Source organism: Bombina bombina, chromosome 4 (genome assembly GCF_027579735.1).
Source record: "Bombina bombina isolate aBomBom1 chromosome 4, aBomBom1.pri, whole genome shotgun sequence".
NCBI lineage: Eukaryota > Metazoa > Chordata > Amphibia > Anura > Bombinatoridae > Bombina > Bombina bombina.
In genome coordinates this window covers 743,000,239-743,020,341 of record NC_069502.1, presented here as the reverse complement: position 1 = coordinate 743,020,341, position 20,103 = coordinate 743,000,239, and the positions used below count along the sequence as shown (strand labels likewise).

The 20,103-nt window shown below is 38.6% G+C and overlaps 1 protein-coding gene across 1 annotated transcript; it reads left to right on the top strand.

Annotated features, from left to right (window-relative positions):
* The first annotated feature begins 14,289 nt into the window (after window positions 1-14,289).
* On the top strand, window positions 14,290-18,279 carry LOC128657807 (DNA-dependent metalloprotease SPRTN-like). The gene is made up of 4 exons (XM_053712224.1): window positions 14,290-14,453; window positions 16,450-16,549; window positions 16,656-16,781; window positions 18,061-18,279. The coding sequence occupies exons 1-4, from the start codon at window positions 14,290-14,292 to the stop codon at window positions 18,277-18,279; spliced, it is 609 nt and encodes a 202-aa protein (XP_053568199.1).
* Window positions 18,280-20,103: the final 1,824 nt, after the last annotated feature.

Genomic DNA, 20,103 nt, shown 5'->3' with positions numbered 1-20,103 from the left:
TATTTTACAGGTAAATTTGTTATTATTTTAACTAGGTAACTATTAAATAGTTCTTAACTATTTAATAGCTATTGTACCTGGTTAAAATAATTAAAAAGTTGCCTGTAAAATAAATATTAATCCTAAAATAGCTATAATATAATTATAATTTATATTGTAGCTATATTAGGATTTATTTTACAGGTAAGTATTTAGCTTTAAATAGGAATAAGTTATTTAATAAGAGTTAATTTATTTCGTTAGATTAAAATTATATTTAATTTAGGGGGGGTGTTAGTGTTAGGGTTAGACTTGGCTTTAGGGGTTAATACATTTATTATAGTAGCGGTGAGGTCCGCTCGGCAGATTAGGGGTTAATAATTGAAGGTAGGTGTCGGCGATGTTAGGGAGGGCAGATTAGGGGTTAATGCTATTTATGATAGGGTTAGTGAGGCGGATTAGGGGTTAATAACTTTATTATAGTAGCGCTCAGGTCCGCTCGGCAGATTAGGGGTTAATAAGTGTAGGTAGGTGTCGGCGACGTTGAGGGGGGCAGATTAGGGGTTAATAAATATAATATAGGGGTCGGCGGTGTTAGGGCAGCAGATTAGGGGTGCATAAGGATAACGTAGGTAGCGGCGCTTTGCGGTCGGCAGATTAGGGGTTAATTATTGTAGGTAGCTGGCGGCGACGTTGTGGGGGGCAGATTAGGGGTTAATAAATATAATATAGGGGTCGGCGGTGTTAGGGGTAGCAGATTAGGGGTACATAGGGATAACGTAGGTGGCGGCGCTTTGCGGTCGGAAGATTAGGGGTTAATTATTTTAAGTAGCTGGCGGCGACGTTGTGGGGGGCAGGTTAGGGGTTAATAAATGTAATACAGGGGTCGGCGGGGTTAGGGGCAGCATATTAGGGGTACATAAGTATAACGTAGGTGGCGGTCGGCAGATTAGGGGTTAAAAATTTTAATCGAGTGGCGGCGATGTGGGGGGAGCTCGGTTTAGGGGTACATAGGTAGTTTATGGGTGTTAGTGTACTTTAGGGTACAGTAGTTAAGAGCTTTATAAACCGGCGTTAGCCAGAAAGCTCTTAACTCCTGCTATTTTCAGGCGGCTGGAATTTTGTCGTTAGAGCTCTAACGCTCACTTCAGAAACGACTCTAAATACCGGCGTTAGAAAGATCCCATTGAAAAGATAGGATACGCAATTGACGTAAGGGGATCTGCGGTATGGAAAAGTCGCGGCTGAAAAGTGAGCGTTAGACCCTTTAATCACTGACTCCAAATACCAGCGGGCGGCCAAAACCAGCGTTAGGAGCCTCTAACGCTGGTTTTGACGGCTACCGCCGAACTCCAAATCTAGGCCTTGGTCTCTAAAATAATACCTCAGTCCTTATATCTACCTTGAACTATCTACAATAATTTGAAATGTCGGTGGAATTCTGCTACATTTAATGCTCATCCTGAGAATTACTCCCAAAAGTGGAAAATCCATACTCACATTTTTGCGGACTACTAAATAACTGCAACTCTGTACTTAATAAAGTGTATCTAATTTGGATTCAACTGCCGTATTGTGAGCCTCAGAAACAGACTCTTTACCATGTTTTACTAACATGTATCTTATGGTACAATGTTATCTGATTTTTATTTGTGTCTTTATATTGTAATTGTTATTTTAGCAATAGAATTTATATAGCCTAAATAGCCACTGTGCTTTATCCCTATTACTTTTTATATACGTATTTCTTACGCATCTTTGCTTATTGCTAATTTGTGCATATTTTAGAGTTTTTAACATTATATCCACTCTGTTATTCATTGTATTAATTCCGTTATTTGATAACAGTTCTATACCACTACATTGTATAATTGGATGCTGGCATCTTATATGTTATTATATATATATTTTCCTTAAATTGAATATTAGAATAAATATTTTATCTTATCATTCACTAGAACGTCAAAACACCATATGGGTTGTTATTTTCTAAATTTCTTATAATCTCTCTTGCTTTTCAGCGCTATCCCACACAACCCCTTTTTTATCCGTTAACTGGTTTGCAGTGAGGAGGTTTGCTCACCTTTGTGGGATTAGCTAATAGAGACCAATACAGAGTGTAGTATCTAAAAAAACTCCCCCTTTTTTCTATCTAGATTTGAATAGAACCCCAAACCCTGTTCCTGGAGAGGAACTGGTACAATCACCCCTGAAAGCTCTAGATCTAAAACACATTTCAGAAAAGCCTGAACCTTCACAGGATTTGTTGGAACATGAGAAAGAAAGAATCTTTCAACGGGAGGTCTTATTCTGAAACCTATTCCATACCTTTGAGACACAATATTCTGAATCAACTAATTCTGAACAGAACCTGTCCAAATGTCTTGAAATAATTTCAATCTTCCCCCCACCAGCTGAACTGGATTGAGGGCCATACCTTAATGCAGTCTTGGGGGCTGGATTTGTTTTTTTTTTTATAAGGCTTGGTCTTATTCCAATTTGAAGATGGTCTCCAATTGGAACCAGAGGCCTTAGGGGAAGGAGTGTTTTTTTGTTCTTTATTCTAACGAAAGAAATGAAAACGATTAGGAGCCTTAAATTTACCTTTAGACTTTTTATTATGGGGTAAAAAAACTCCCTTCCCCCCAGTGATAGTGGAAATAATAGAATCCAATTGAGAACCAAATAAGTTCTTACCCTGGAAAGATAGACATAGTATTCCAAGATTTAAGCCATACATCTATTCTAGCTAAATTAGCTAATAAAGACATAGATTTAACATTGATCTTAATAATGTCAAATATAGCATCACAAATTAAATGATTAGCATGTTGAAGCAGAAGAACAATGCCAGACAAATCAGAATCTTCTACCTGACGAGCTAAACTGTCCAACCAAAAAGTTGAAGCAGCAGCCACATCAGCCATAGAAATGGCAGGTCTAAAAATATAACAGAATGTAAATAAGCTTTTCTGAGATAAGCTTCAATCTTCCTGTCTAAAGGATCCTTAAAAGAAGTACTATCTTCCATAGGGATAGTAGAACGTTTGGCAAGAGTGGAAATAGCACCATCAACTTTAGGGACTTTTTCCCAAAACTCTAGATTAGCCACAGGTAAAGGATACAACTTCTTAAATCTAGAATAAGGATTAAAAGAAGAACCAGGCTTAGACCATCCCTTTGTAATCATATCAGAAACAGCATCTGTAATAGGAAAAACCTAGGAAGAATTTAAATGTTTACTGGCTTTGTTATCAAGAGGACTAGACTCTTCAATACCCAATGTAACCAAAACTTCCTTCAACAAAGAACAAATATAATCAATCTTAAACAGATAGGAAGATTTGTCAATTTTAGAGTCTGATTCAGGATCCTGTGAACCAGAGTGATCCTCATCAGCAGAGGATACTTCAGTATGTTGTCAGTCAATACAAATTTGATCAGAATTATGAGAAGTTTTAAAAGACCTTTTATGTTTATTTGAAGGTGGAATAGCATACATAGCCATTTTTATATCTGCAGGAATATCAGGTACATTAGATGTTGAAGGAACAACAAACAATGTAGTTGTACTAATAGAAACATTATCAGCATTCAACAGCTTGTCATGACAAATGCCACATAATTGAGCTGAAGAAATAACATCAGCTAATTTACAATAGGCACACTTAGCTTTGGTAGAAGTGTGTTCAGGCAGCATGGTTTCTACAGCAACATCAGAGGCAGGATCAGACTGAGACATCTTGAAAAATGTAAAAAGAAAAAAACAACATTTAAACAAAATATCCAATTTCCTCATATAGCAGTTTCAGGAATGGGAAAAAATGCTTATGCTAAAGTAAGATGCAAAAAAATTATAGCTCTTAAAAATGTAAAGAGAACCAGAGGCATTAAAGGAAGAGGGGTAATATACCCCAAAAAAATATAGCGGCAAGTTTGACGCATGATGCAAAAGAAAGTGAAACATTTTTTTGCCGCCAAAGCTAACACCAGGAAATGACACAACTCGGGTCATAATAAGCGCGACTTTGCGCCAAAAGAACGAACGTCAACAAAGATGCAGGAAATGATGACACTTGCATCACTAGAGAAGCAACTTCGCGCCAAAAAAAAATCACGACAAGAATGACGCCATAAAAAACTGCATTTTCTTTTACAAGATATGACGAGTCCATGGATTTCATCCTTACTTATGGGATATCGCCTATATAGCTCCTCCCTTCCCCCCAACCCAGTCATTCTCTTTTCTGTGTTAGTGATAGGAGTGAGGTAAAGTGAGGTGCTAGCTTAGATTCTTCAATCAAGAGTTTTTTTATTTTCAAATGGTGCCAAAGTGTGCTATTTTATTACAGAGCAGCTTCTGATAGTCTTTTCAAGCTGTGGGAACTGGTGGATTTTTGTCTCCACTGCGCCTCCTATGTTTGAGCTGCGTTTTTCTGTGTGTGGTCTTGGAGGTTGTAACTAAGACCCCTTTTACTTTCACAGGACCTCAGGAGGGAGAGTGGACCTCTTGATACTGTGAAGTTGTGCATGCTGTTCCTCAGCATGAAGGTAAGTGCAGTTTTTATTCTGGGATGCATCAAAAATACCTCAGACTAACTGTACTGACATTATTTTATCAGGGGCTGAGAGGGTCCCTTTAACATTTATATCCAGACATTCTAGCAGTGTGATACCTAGAAGCACTGGGATATGAGTACAAGACCGACACCAGAAACTCTGGCAAGGCCTAGAAGCGCTGGGAAATATATGTACGGTTGTACTACTTACCAGACACTCTGGTCTGGCATTTATTGTTGGGCCTGAAGCCCTAAGATATATAGTGTGTGGTTACATTGAAAGGGCTGGCTGACGCTGGGTACAGTTCAGGATATTTTTTATTATTAGGCCCCGATACATGGTGGATTATCTGATGCAACATCAGTGGTTCAGTTTGACAAGTTGTTTACGCCCACTTTGGGCGGGGCTTATCGTTATTTGCGCGCTTTGATAGCGCAGTTTCCCAATGCGGTCCTGGTTGCCAGCATCTCCTCACGGCTCCTAAGTCTGCTTGTAGGGATATTTACAAGCGACTTTAGGTGTGCCATGCTTGCAGTGTTCAGTCTGATCGTGGGGCAGGGGATGTACAGGGGACGTACAGGGGATGTGAAATTTTGCTCTACCTCATATATCAGTCAGAGCTGTTTGTTTGCTTAATACAGTACGCAGTATATATCTTTTATTATTGTCTAGTCTTTTACACTGATTGTTTCTGTTTGTGTATAAGTGACTTGACCACATTTGCTCCTGCATCTGCTACCATGGATGACATTGAGCAAAATACATGTCCCATGTGTTTAGATGCCGTTGTGGAACCCCCTGTTACTCTTTGTGTATTGAGAGAGCCTTACAATGTAAAGAGAAAATATTTGCTAATAAAGATATGTCTGGAGAATGTTCTCAGACCAATGAGATTCAGGGTATGCCGCTACTTTCTCCCCAAGCGTCACAGCCTTTAACGCCCGCTCAAACAACGCCATGTTCCTCAATGGCGTCTGCTTCTTTCACTTTGCAGGATATGGCTGCAGTTATGTCATCCACTCTCACAGAAGTTTTATCTAAGTTGCCTGTGTTACAGGGCAAACGCAGCAGGTCAGAGACCCATGTGGTTCCTGTGACTTCTGCAGCCTTGATGGCTATCTCCGATGTACAATCCCAGGGATCTGATTTGGGGGGTAGGGAGGCCCTCTCTGAGGGGGAACTGTCTGACTTAGGAAGTGCATTACCTCAGACAGATTCGGACATCATGTCCTTCAGATTTAAACTGGAACACCTCCGTCTGTTGCTACGGGAGGTTTTGATGACTCTAGACGACTGTGACTCTATTGTGGTCCCTCCAGAAAAATTGTGTAAGATGGATAAGTATTTAGAAGTCCCATCTTATTCTGCCATTTTTCCAGTTCCTAAGAGAATTTCGGAAATTATTACTAAGGAATGGGAAAGACCGGGTATCCTGTTCTCTCCTTCCCCTATTTTTAAGAAAATGTTCCCTATACCTGACACCATTTGGGACTCTTGGCAAACGATTCCTGAGGTGGAGGGAGCTATTTCTACCCTGGCTAAGCGTACAACTATCCCTATTGAGGACAGTTGTGCTTTCAAAGACCCTATGGATAAAAAGTTGGAGGGTCTTCTAAATAGCTATTTGTTCATCAGGGGTTTCTATTACAACCGACGGCCTTCATTGTATCAGTCACAACTGGGGCTGCCTTTTGGTTTGACGCCTTAGAAGAGTCTATTAAGACTGAGACTTCTTTAGAGGAAATAATGGATAGAATTAAGTCCCTTAAGCTGGCTAATTCTTTTGTTATGGATGCCGCCTTTCAGATCGCTAAATTGTCGGCTAAGAATGCAGGATTTTCCATTCTAGCGCACAGAGCCTTATGGTTAAAATCTTGGTCTGCAGATGTGTCCTCTAAATCCAAACTTTTGGCTATTCCTTTCAAGGGGAAGACCCTATTCGGGCCTGACTTGAAAGAGATCATTTCTGACATTACGGGAGGTAAGGGTCACCTCCTACCTCAGGATAAAACATCTAAGCAGAGGGGTAGACAGAGTAATTTTCGTTCCTTTCGAAATTTCAAGGGAGTCGCCTCTTCCTCTTCCGCTAAACAGGAAGGGAATTTTGCACAAGCCAAGTCCATCTGGAGACCCAACCAGGCTTGGAACAAGGGTAAACAACCCAAGAAGCCCGCTGCTGCTCCCAAGACAGCATGAAGGGGCGGCCCCCGATCCGGGATCTAGTAGGGGGCAGACTTTCTCTCTTTGTCCAGGCTTGGATAAGAGACGTTCAGGATCCTTGGACACTAGAAATCATGTCTCAAGGGTATCAGTTGAAGTTAAAAAATTCCTTCCCAAGGGGAAGGTTTCTTCCTTCACGATTGTTTGTAGACCAGATAAAAAGAGAGACGTTCTTACGTTATGTAAAAGAACTCTCCACTATGGGAGTAATTTGTCCCATTCCAAAACAGGAACAGGGGCAGGGGTTTTACTCAAACCTTTTTGTGGTTCCCAAAAAAGAGGGAACGTTCCGACCCATTTTAGATCTCAAGAGTCTAAACAAGTTTCTCAGAGTCCCATCCTTCAATATGGAGACTATTCGGACAATTCTTCATTGATCCAGGAGGGTCAATATATGACTACCGTGGACTTAAAGGATGCATATCTTCATATTCCTATCCACAAAGATCATTACCAGTTCCTAAGGTTTGCCTTCCTGGACAAACATTTTCAGTTTGTGGCTCTCCCTTTTGGGCTGGCCACGGCACCCAGGATCTTCACGAAGGTTCTAGGGTCTCTGCTGGTAGTTCTCAGGCCGCGGGGCATTGCAGTGGCGCCTTATCTGGACGATATTCTGATCCAGGCATCATCTTATCAGCTAACAAAGTCTCATACCGACATTGTTCTATCCTTTCTAAGGACTCACGGGTGGAAGGTGAATCTAGAAAAGAGTTCACTAATCCCACAGACAAGGGTTCCTTTCCTGGGAACGCAAATAGATTCTGTATCCATGAAAATCTTTTTGACAGAGATCAGAAAGCTAAAGATTTTGAATACACGCCGATCCCTTTAGTCTAATCCTCAGCCATCAGTGGCTCAGTGCATGGAGGTAATTGGATTAATGGTGGCGGCAATGGACATCATTCCGTTTGCTCGCTTTCATCTCAGACCTCTACAACTGAGCATGCTGAGACAGTGGAATGGAGATTATGCAGATTTGTCTCCTCAGATAGATCTGGATCAGGAGACAAGGAACTCATCGCCAGATAATCTGTCCCAAGGGACGTGCTTCTGCAGACCCACATGGGTGATAGTGACAACGGACGCCAGTCTACTAGGATGGGGAGCAGTCTGGAATTCCCTGAAGGCTCAGGGTGTGTGGACTCGGTCGGAGTCACTACTTCCAATCAATATTCTGGAATTGAGAGCAATATTCAATGCACTTCAGACTTGGCCTCAGTTGGCTTCGGCCAAATTCATCCAATTTCAGTCGGACAACATCATGACTGTGACTTACATCAATCATCAGGGAGGAACAAGGAGTTCCTTGGCGATGACAGAAGTATCCAAGATAATTCGGTGGGCGGAGGCTCACTCTTGTTATCTGTCAGCAATCTACATCCCAGGAGTGGACAACTGGGAGGCGGATTTTTTGAGCAGACAGACGTTTCATCCGGGGGAATGAGAACTCCATCCGGAGGTCTTTGCCACCCTGATTCTCAGATGGGGCAGACCGGGATTGGATCTGATGGCGTCTTGTCAGAATGCCAAGCTCCCAAGATACAGATCCAGGTCCAGGGATCCTCAGGCCGAACTGATAAATGCCTTGGCAGTACCTTGGTCGTTCAACCAAGCTTATGTGTTTCCACCGTTTGCTCTCCTTCCCCGGGTGATTGCACGGATCAAACAGGAGAGGGCTTCGGTGATTTAATCGCTCCTGCGTGGCCTTGCAGGACTTGGTATGCCGATCTGGTGGACATGTCATCTCTACCTCTGTGGAAGCTTCCATTGAGGCAGGACCTTCTCATTCAGGGACCCTTCCATTATCCGAATCTAATTTCTCTGCAGCTGACTTTTTGGAGATTGAACGCTTGATTTTATCTAAGCGAGGGTTCTCGGATTCAGTAATTGATACCTTGATTCAGGCACGTAAGCCTGTTACTAGAAAGATTTACCATAAGATATGGCGTAAATATCTTTATTGGTGTGAATCCAAGGGCTACTCATGGAGTAGGGTTAGGATTCCTAGGATTTTATCTTTTCTCCAAGAAGGATTGGAGAAAGGGTTGTCAGCAAGTTCCTTAAAGGGACAGATTTCTGCCTTGTCTATTTTGCTTCACAAGCGTCTGGCAGATGTTCCAGATGTTCAATCATTCTGTCAGGCTCTGACTAGAATCAGGCCTGTGTTTAGACCAATTGCTCCTCCTTGGAGTTTGAATTTAGTTCTTAATGTTCTTCAAGGGGTTCCATTTGAACCCATGCATTCCATCGATATTAAGTTATTATCTTGGAAAGTTTTATTTTTGGTTGCTATTTCTTCTGCTCGCAGAGTTTTGGAGCTTTCAGCATTACAATGTGATTCTCCTTATCTTATTTTCCATTCTGATAAGGTGGTGTTACGTACCAAACTTGGTTTTTCTTCCTAAGGTTGTTTCTAACAAGAATATTAATCAGGAAATTGTTGCTCCTTCATTATGTCCTAACCCTTCTTCTAAGAAGGAGCGTCTGTTACATAATTTGGACGTAGTCCGTGCCTTGAAGTTTTACTTGCAGGCGACTACGGATTTTCGTCAAACATCTTCATTATTTGTTGTTTTTGCTGGCAAACGTAGGGGTCAGAAGGCTACGGCTACCTCTCTTTCTTTTTGGCTGAAGAGTATCATCCGTGTTGCATATGAGACTGCTGGACAGCAGCCTCCAGAACGAATTACAGATCATTCTACTAGGGCTATGGCTTCCTCATGGGCATTTAAAAACAATGCTTCTGTTGAACAGATTTGCAAGGCTGCAACTTGGTCATCTCTTCACACTTTTTCTAAATTTTACAAATTTGATACTTTTGCCTCATCCGAGGCTGTTTTTGGGAGAAAGGTTCTTCAAGCAGTGGTGCCTTCTGTTTAGGTTCCTGTCTTGTCCCTCCCTTTCATCCGTGTCCTATCGCTTTGGTATTGTATCCCATAAGTAGGGATGAAATCCTTGGACTTGTCATATCTTGTAAAAGAAAAGGAAATTTATGCTTACCTGATAAATTTATTTATTTTACGATATGACTAGTCCACAGCCCACCCTGTTGTTTTTTCTAGAGACAGGTTTTTATTTTTGTTAAAATTCAGTCACCTCTGCTCCTTGGCTTTTCTTTTCTCTCCCTAACTTCGGTCAAATGACTGGGTTGGGGGGGAAGGGAGGAGCTATTTATGCAGCTCTGCTGTGGAGCTCCTTGCCTCCTCCTGCTGACCAGGAGGCAATATCCCATAAGTAAGGATGAAATCCGTGGACTCGTCATATTGTAAAAGAAATACATTTATAAGGTAAGCATAAATTTCTTTTTGCATCCTCGCGAGCTTAGTTTGCCCACGAAAATATTTGGAAACAAAGTCAAATTGAAAGAACTGGAACCCCAGGTAAGAAAAAAATTAAAATAATCTTCCCAAACATAATTTCCATACTGAAACTAATAGTCTGCAAAAAAAGGGAAATATACATACAGTAGACCTGACTCATGGCAAATATAAGCAAACACATATATTTAAAACTATACAATATAATATAAAATACCAAACATAACTGAGAGTGTCTTAAAAAATGATACATACTTACCAGAAGACACCCATCCACATATAGCAGACAGCCAAACCAGTACTGAAAAATATCAGCAGAGGTAATGGTATAGGAGTATAACGTCGATCTGAAAAGGGAGGCAGGGGATGAATTCCTGTGAACGATTACAGGGAGCCTTTGAATAGAATTCCCTTGGGTGAAACCATAAAATCAATAGGCAATATTCCCTTCACATCCCTCTGAAAAATACTGTACTCTGAGAGGAATTGGGCTTTAGAATGCTTAGAAGCACTTATCACATAAGAAATCAAGCCCAACTTACTTCACCACCTCCATAAGAGGCAAACGCCTAGATTACGAGTTCTGCGTTAGCCTTAAAAAGCAGTGTTAAGGGATCCTAACGCTGCTTTTTAACGCCCGCTGGTATTACGAGTATGGCAGATAGAGGCTCACCGCTCACTTTTTTTCCACGACTTTTGGCTACCGCAAATCCTCTTACGTCAATTGCGTATCCTATCTTTTTAATGGGATTTGCCTAACGCCGATATTACGAGTCTTGGAAGAAGTGAGCGGTACAGCCTCTACCTCATAAAAAAGTCAGTAGTTAAGAGTTTTATGGGCTAACGCCGGAACATAAAGCTCTTAACTACAGTGCTAAAAAGTACACTAACACCCATAAACTACCTATGAACCCCTAAACCGAGGCCCCCCCCCACATCGTAAACACTATAATAAAATTATTTAACTCCTAATCTGCCGACCGGACATCGCCGCCACCTACATTATACCTATGAACCCCTAATCTGCTGTCCCTAACACCGCCGACACCTATATTATATTTATTAACCCCTAATCTGCCCCCCCCCCACGTCGCCGCAACCTACCTACACTTATTAACCCCTAATCTGCCGACCGGACATCGCCGCCACTATAATAAATGTATTAACCCATAAACCGCCACAATTCCGCCTCGCAAACACTATAATAAATTTTATTAACCCCTAATCTGCCCCCCAACGTTGCCGCCACCCACTTAAAATTATTAACCCCTAATCTCCCGCACCCAACGTCGCCGCTACTATAATAAAGTTATTAACCCCTAAGCCTAAGTCTAACCCTAACCCTAACACCCCCCCTAAGCTAAATATAATTTAAAGAAATCTAAATAAATTTACTATAATTAAATAAATTATTCCTATTTAAAACTAAATACTTACCTATACAATAAACCATAAGATAGCTACAATATAACTAATAATTACATTGTAGCTATTTTATGATTTATATTTATTTTACAGGCAACTTTGTATTTATTTTAACAAGGTACAATAGCTATTAAATAGTTAATATCTATTTAATAGCTACCTAGTTAGAATAATTACAAAATTACCTGTAAAATAAATATAAATCATAAAATAACCTGTTACAAATACACCTAACACTACACTATCAATAAATTAATTAAATAAATTACCTACAATTATCTAAACTAAAATACAATTAAATAAACTAAACTATATTACAAAAAAAACAAACACTAAATTACAAAAAAATAAAAAAAATACAAGAATTTTAATCTAATTACACCTAATCTAAGCCCCCTAATAAAATAAAAAGCCCCCCAAAATAATAAAATTCCCTACCCTATACTAAATTACAAAAGTAATCAGCTTTTTTAACAGCCCTTAAAAGTGCTTTTTGCGGGGCATTGCCCCAAAGTAATCAGCTCTTTTACCTGTAAAAGAAAATACAAGACCCCCCCCCAACATTACAACCCACCACCCACACACCCCTACTCTAAAACCCACCCGATCCCCCCTTAAAAAAACCTAACACTACCCCATTAACTTATATGAGGATTTATTTTACAGGTAAGTTTGTAATTATTCTAACTAGGTAGCTATTAAATAGTTATTAACTATTTAATAGCTATTGTACCTAGTTAAAATAAATACAAAGTTGCCTGTAAAATAAATATAAATCCTAAAATAGCTACAATGTAATTATTAGTTATATTGTAGTTATCTTATGGTTTATTTTATAGGTAAGTATTTAGTTTTAAATAGGAATAATTTATTTAATTATAGTAAATTTATTTAGATTTCTTTAAATTATATTTAAGTTAGGGGGGTGTTAGGGTTAGATTTAGGTTTAGGGGTTAATAACTTTATTATAGTAGCGACGACATTGGGTGCGGGAGATTAGGGGTTAATAAATGTAGGTAGGTGGCGGCGAAGTTGGGGGGGGCAGATTAGGGGTTAATAAAATTTATTATAGTGTTTGCGAGGCGGGAATGCGGCGGTTTAGGGGTTAATACATTTATTATAGTGGTGGCAATGTCCGGTCTGCAGATTAGGGGTTAATAAGTGTAGGTGGGTTGCGGCGATGTTGGGGGGGGGCGATTAGGGGTTAATAAATATAATATAGGTGTCGGCGATGTTGGGGGCAGCAGATAAGGGGTTCATAGGGATAATGTAGGTGGCGGCGGTGTTCGGAATGGCAGATTAGGGGTTAATAATATAATGTAGGTGTTAGCGATAACGGGGGCGGCAGTTTAGGGGTTAATAAGTGTAAGGTTAGGGGTGTTTAGACTCGGGGTTCATGTTAGGGTGTTAGGGGTAGACTTAGAAAGTGTTTCCTCATAGGAAACAATGGGGCTGCGTTAGGAGCTGAACGCTGCTTTTTTTGCAGGTGTTATTTTTTTTTTTTAGCCAGCTCAGCCCCATTGTATCCGATGGGGAAATCGTGCATGAGCACGTTTTTACAGCTTACCGCTACCGTAAGCAACGCTGGTATTGAGGTTAGAAGTGGAGCTAAATTTTGATCAACGTTCACTTTTCTGAGGCTAACGCAGCCATTCAGAAAACTCTTAATACCAGCGTTGGCTTAAGGGAGCGCTGGAAAAAAAAGGAGCGTTAGCTCCGTAAGTTTTTACCGACAAAACTCGTAATCCAAGCGAAAGTTTGTAAAGCTAAGGTATGAAGGTGGTGGGACGGGGAGATGTATTTATAGGCATTTTGAGATTTGGGAAACTTTGCCCCCTCCTGGTAGGAATGTATACCCCATACGTCACTAGCTCATGGACTCTTGCCACTTACATGAAAGAATACTTTTTTTTTGTTCTATTACTTTTTTAAATGTATTGATATATGTAACATTGATTGCTGTCCTAGTCATAGGTCTAGTTGGAATTATGGAGATATGTGCTTGATTATATTTTTAAATGTCAATACATAATGATATTTAAATAGGAACATAACTCCAACTAGTCCTATACCAGGGCCAGCAATAAATGTTACATATAACAATACATTTATAATGTTAAACACCTGTATTGTTTGCAAACTTTAATATCTCAATGGGAACTAAGCCTCAGAATGCTTATTTGTGCGTTCAAAGGAAACCGGGTGTAAATTTGTACTTTTTGGATTCTATTATTTACTATAGGATGCATATTTGTTTTCCCCGGCTGCTGGTAATGATGGAAAATATGCCATCGGAAACTGTAAATAAGCGTAATGGCTTCTGACAGCAGTGATAGGCGTAATGGCTTCTGAAAGCAGTGATAAGTGTAATGGCTTCCGGCAGCAGCTCAGTGGAAACAGGCCTAGATATAAAAATATTGGATACTTGCTGTAGTTACTGCACCTATTTCAGCACTAGTTGTTAATGGCTAGCTGATGTGTTAAATAATTTATTTTATTACTTAAACAAGTGTACAGCATTATAACAGATAATATTTACAAAAAATGTCTTTGAAGTCTAAGTAATGAAAATGGAGTGTTGATATTGTTGTCATGACAATGTAGTGCTGCTCTATGAGCCATAACAATGGAGTGTTCTAAGCAATGCCATCACAATACCATGCTGGCTATAAATTCTTGCCACCAACTGCCCAATGGTGAGGGTTAGTAGTGAGGTGTGTGTTCTCAGGTGCTGAGAAGACAATTTCTATTGCTGAGTGGAGTGAGTAGTTTGAGAGCCTATCCAGGCATGGCTGCCACCAGTTCAACTGGCAGCAAGAAGATCTCTGATGAAGAACTTGCAGATCCATCCCCAGACATCTTAAAATTGTTTGATCTGCTGAACCATTGGTACTTCTGGGGACAGCTGAGTGGAGTCAAAGTCAAGTGGAGTAAAAAACCTCTTATGGTGATGTAAGTTGAGAACATGGAGGGAGAAGGGCTTTGTATTTATTATAGATTTACAATAAGGTCTTACAAAGGGGAAGTAATACAGGATTTATACTTTTAGGCTGATTAGAAAACAGACTGATCAGTTCATGTCAACCACATTTTGTGTTAAATAATACAATAAATAAATAATACTGATTGTCATGATGAACTACATTTTCAAATGTGATCATGTTAATCTAAAGGATTATTGATGGTAGAATATGGCCAAGATCTGAGCCATAATCTTAAGCAATAGTGTCACCATTAAATTGCAGCCAAAAATATGGTAGCCACATAACAGCGCTTATTATAGCAGTTTGCAGTTTTTTAGTGTAGAAGAAAATGTACTTTTTAATATAATGAAACGATTAGCCTAAGTTAAAGCAAAACAGCTGCACCAAACTTTATTTTTTGGGATTCAGATAGAGTTTATTGTCTGGTGTGTGTGCGAATATAAATATATATTTTTGTTTATGTATGTATGTATATATATTATAATTTTTTCTATATTTATATATGTGTATATATATTTATATATATATATATATATATATATACATATATATATATATATATACATACATATATATATATATATATATATATATACACACATTCATACTTTATAGATATAGATATATATATATATATATATATATATATATATATATATATACACAATCTTGACGTGGTTCGTGCTTTAAAGTTTTATTTTCAAGCTACTAAAGATTTTCGTCAAACATCTGCAATGTTTGTTGTCTACTTTGGACAGAGGAGAGGCCAAAAGGCTTCGGCAACTTCTCTTTCTTTTTGGCTAAGGAGTATAATACGCTTATCTTATGAGACTGCTGGCCAGCAGCCTCCTGAAAGGATTACAGCTCATTCTACTAGAGCGGTAGCTTCCACATGGGCTTTTAAGAATGAGGCTTCTGTTGAACAGATTTGTAAGGCGGCGACTTGGTCTTTGCTTCATACTTTTTCAAAATTCTATAAATTTGATACTTTTGCTTCTTCTGAGGCTATTTTGGGAGAAAGGTTTTGCAGGCAGTGGTGCCTTCCATTTAAGCACCTGCCTTGTCCCTCCCTTCATCCGTGTCCTATATATATATATATATATATATATATATATATATATATATATATATATATATATACACACACCAAAAATTTGTTAAGGTAAAAGTTTAAGTTCCTAGAGGTAACAAATACCCAATTAGTACTACACTACACTTTATATTGTGAATTTTGCACTATTATCATGAAACTAAACTAAATTAAATTAACTAAAATAGCAGTAGAATGTAATCTTAAATATAAGGAGTAAAGGGACACTGAACCCACATTTTTTCTTTCGTAATTCAGATAGAGCATGCAATTTTAAGCAACTTTCTAATTTACTCCTTTTATCAATTTTTTTTTCCGTTCTCTTGCTATCTTTATTTGAAATAGAAGGCATCTAAGTTATTATTTGGTTGAGTACTCTGGACAGCGCTTGTGTATTGGTCGGTTAAATTAATCCACCAATCAGCAAGAACAATCCAGGTTGTTCACCAAAATTGGGCCGGCATCTAAATCTACATTCTTGCTTTTCAAATAAAAATACCAAGAGAATGAAGAAAATTTGATAATAGGAGTAAATTAGAAAGTTGCCATGCAAGGCAAATTGTACAGAAATTATACTTGGCTTTTATGGGGGTAAATAAATATCCCGTCAGCAGTAAGGAGAGAACTATAGGTTTCACTTGTTTGTATGGTACAATATATAGGTGACCAATTATAACAAATATCTCTATATTCTCTAATAGAAGAAGCCTGGTATATCATATGATATATCATATAGTAGACCTCATTATCTGCTGTATCTAGATACTTTCATACTTTTCTTTAATATCCTGAATTGTGGGATGGGGCTAATTATAGTTCTGCTAATTTATAAAATAATTCTAACATATTTATATGCCATCATCTTTTATTTCAGGTGTGCCGGTTTGTGTAGCTATCAACGGAAATCTGGCAAATGCACCATCAATTTAAGCAAACCTTTGCTTAAACGGAGGAGCAGGAAAGATCTTATTGAGGTAAAAAATTATTTAATTAAAAAAGTGAAATCATTTATTGTCAGCTGATGCTGTTTTTTTCTTCATATAAATGAAGTTTAATAATTCACCATTTTCTATTTTACAGTCACTTTTACATGAAATGATTCATGCATATTTATGTATAAATAACATAAAGGAAAGTGACATGCATGGGCCAGTTTTCTGCAGCCATATGCAGAGAATAAATACCGCCGGCAGATTCCACATTACCGTAAGTGAATGTGCTTTTTTATTTCGTTTTTCAGGAAAGTTATATTTATAAAGCATAGAACAGAAATCTAACAATAAAAATAAATAAATAAAAGTACATTTAAAATACACAATTGTGCTTTTAAAATTAAATTACAAGCTTTTTTGCAATATTTTTATTTTTGCAGAAATGTTATCACATCAGTTTTTGTTGTTCCCTAATCCAGTATTTCTCAACTCAAGTCCTCAAGTACAGCTGACAGGCCAGATTCTCATGATACCTTATCTAGAGCACAGGTGAAATAATCAGCTGATCGGTAACCATGGTTACTAATCTGCTCTCTCACCCATCAGCTGATTATTTTACCTGTGTTACCTAGTTAAAGGGACATGATACCCATTTTTTTAAATTCATGATTTAGAAAGAGCAAGCAGTTTTAAAAAACGTTATAATTTACTTCTATTATCTAATTTGCTTCATTCTCTTGATATTCATTGCTGGAAAGCATATCTAGATAGGCTCAGTAGCTGCTGATTGGCTGCTTCACATAGATGCCTCATATGATTGGCTCACCCATGTGCATTGCTCGTCCTTCAATAAATGATATCTAAAAAATTAAGCAAATTATATAATAGAAGTAAACTAAAAAGTTTTTTTAAAATTGTATTCTCTATCTAAATAATGAAATATTTTTTGGGGGGTTTAGTGTCCCTTTAAGGTATAATTATTATTATTATTGGTTATTTGTAGAGCGCCAACAGATTCCACAGCGCTAAATGAAAAGCTGTCCTGTTATGGGTACTTGAGGACTGGAGTTGAAAAACACTGCTGGCCTTATCCACCCAGCTATGCCTAGTTTAGCTCCTGTAACATGCCCCAACCTATACACCTACTACCCTGACTCCATTCATAGCCACTGACACGGTGCCCAAGGGATTGCTCTGTCTCTGCCCCCAGACTCACTGTCTCAGACACTAGCCAGGAAATGTTGGCTGGTTTGGATCTTTGCTTAGAGATGTATTACAAATGGGTCAGTAAGGAGCTAATATGTTTAGCAGGAATATACTCTAGAGTAGGCTTTAGCAATATCATTTTAGCTTTGTACTATTACTGTGGCCTTTGTTACAATCCATTTGAATCTGTTCCCCTTATGTATGTGACATTATGCACTGTTCCATAGTAATAGATTGAGATTATTATTATTATTTTTATTTGGTAAGACATTTATATGCTTCTGCTTCCTTTTGACAGATACAATTATACATACTGTATGTAACTTGTTGTCTATATTTGTTTACAGACCTTTCATACCTTCCATAAGGAAGTTGAGTTTTATGACAACAAGTGGTACCGGTGTGATGGACCCTGCAACACCAAGAAACCCTATTATGGTTTCTGTGTCCCATACTCTCGTGCCAAACCATCATGGTGGGACCAGCACAAGACCAACTGTGGAGGGAAGTTTAAGAAGGTGCAGAGGCCAGACCTTGGTGACCTTCTAGGAAAATCTAAACCATAATCTGTGCCATAAAAAGGTAGAGTAGTCCCATCTCTAAATGATGGATTTGTTATCTAGAGGTTTATTTATATGTTATGCGTTGTCATTTAATGCATCTTTTTAGTATTCATTTATAACAATCGGCGCTCTGATAAAAATGATGGTAGCACAACAGTACAAGTGAAACAGGTTGACTTTACATTTTCTCCTCATTATTGAAATACCTAACCAAATGAGTGAGAATAAAAGTGCTTGGAAAAAATGTAATTATACTGAACTTTCTTTTACAGACAATCAGAAGTGAGCAACATCTAAAGGGATAAGTCATCACCATCATGACACCAATCCCTTCTATCCTCTGATCCATGGGGTTGCCGGGCACAGCTTCAGGTGATTTTGGGGACACACACAGGTACGATGAGAGTAACAAGCTGAATTTACCTTGATACAGCATCACTGAAATACTTAACTAAAGGAGTGTGAATAAATACTGAGAAAACTACAAACATAATGACATTCAGTTTCTTCTTATAGGTAACTCTGTGGATAGAAACATCAGAAGGAATTTGTCATCTTCATCTTGACACCGATCCATTCTATCCTTTGCTCCAAATACAAGACATCCAGCAGCAACAACCTATGTCACTCATGTCATTAAAATGTTTATGCAAATTTAGTTTGAAGTGTAAGTTATTATATATTTTCACTAAATCACTAAAAGGATATGCTGAATTCTGTGCACAGCAAACTGCATGTGATTGGAGTTGCTGCCTCTTGTAAGTCATGGCACTGGAGACCGGGTAATAACTATAAAAGGAAATAAGAAAACAAGGCACCACTCCTCTTAGCAAAGTAAGTAAAATCACAAAGGGTATTTATTACAAAGAATTAAAAACTCACAGATTACAACCTCAAACAATTGTGAGGTATGATTCAGGCACTGGGAAACCGTATAGGTCTCTCAACAATATCCCCCAAGGACAACAGTAGCAGAGTTCCAGGAATGTTTGCTTCGTTCACAGCCGTACATAAGATGTCTAAAAAGTACTTCCATGTGCTCACTGAATGCGATTGTGTCCTTTCGATAGTTTACGGCTACCACAGGCCCAAATCCAGATAAAGCAGTTGAACAGTGCCTGAATCATATCTCACAAATATTTGAGGTTGTAATCTGTGAGTTTTTAATTGTTATTTGTAATAAATACCCTTTGTGATTTTACTTACTACGCTTAGAGGAATGGCGCCTTGTTTTCTTATTTCCTTTTATAGTATATGAATATATACTTATATATTTATGTGTTAATATGTGTATATACACGTAAATAATAAAATGTATGCTTACCTGATAAATTTTATTCTTTCCGGACATGGAGAATCCACAACGTCATTCCAATTACTAGTGGAATATTCACTCCTGGCCAGCAGGAGGTGGCAAAGAGCCCCCCCAGCAGAGCAAAGTTAGTTGTCACTTCCCTAACTTATAACCCTCAGTCATTCAGCCGAAGGGAAATGGAAACAGAAGATAACACAAAGGTGTAGAGGTGTCTGGTGTTTAGCAAAAAATACTGTCTAATCAAATGGGTAGGATCGTGGACTCCCCCGGCTAGATTTAGAGTTTGGCGTTAGCCGTCAAAACCAGCGTTAGAGGCTCCTAACGCTGGTTTTGGGCTACTACTGGTATTTAGAGTCAGTCAGGAAAGGGTCTAACGCTCACTTTGCAGCCGCGACTTTTCCATACCGCAGATCCCCTTACGTCAATTGCGTATCCTATCTTTTCAATGGGATCTTTCTAACGCCGGTATTTAGAGTCGTGGCTGAAGTGAGCGTTAGAACGACAAAACTCCA

Excerpts from the sequence above, each read along its gene's own strand:
- LOC128657807 (XM_053712224.1), top strand. The coding sequence starts at position 14,290 with ATGGCTGCCACCAGTTCAACTGGCAGCAAGAAGATCTCTGATGAAGAA. Across the intron at positions 14,454-16,449 it reads AAAAAACCTCTTATGGTGAT|GTGTGCCGGTTTGTGTAGCT; the intron begins GTAAGTTGAGAA and ends CTTTTATTTCAG. Across the intron at positions 16,782-18,060 it reads CCGGCAGATTCCACATTACC|ACCTTTCATACCTTCCATAA; the intron begins GTAAGTGAATGT and ends ATTTGTTTACAG.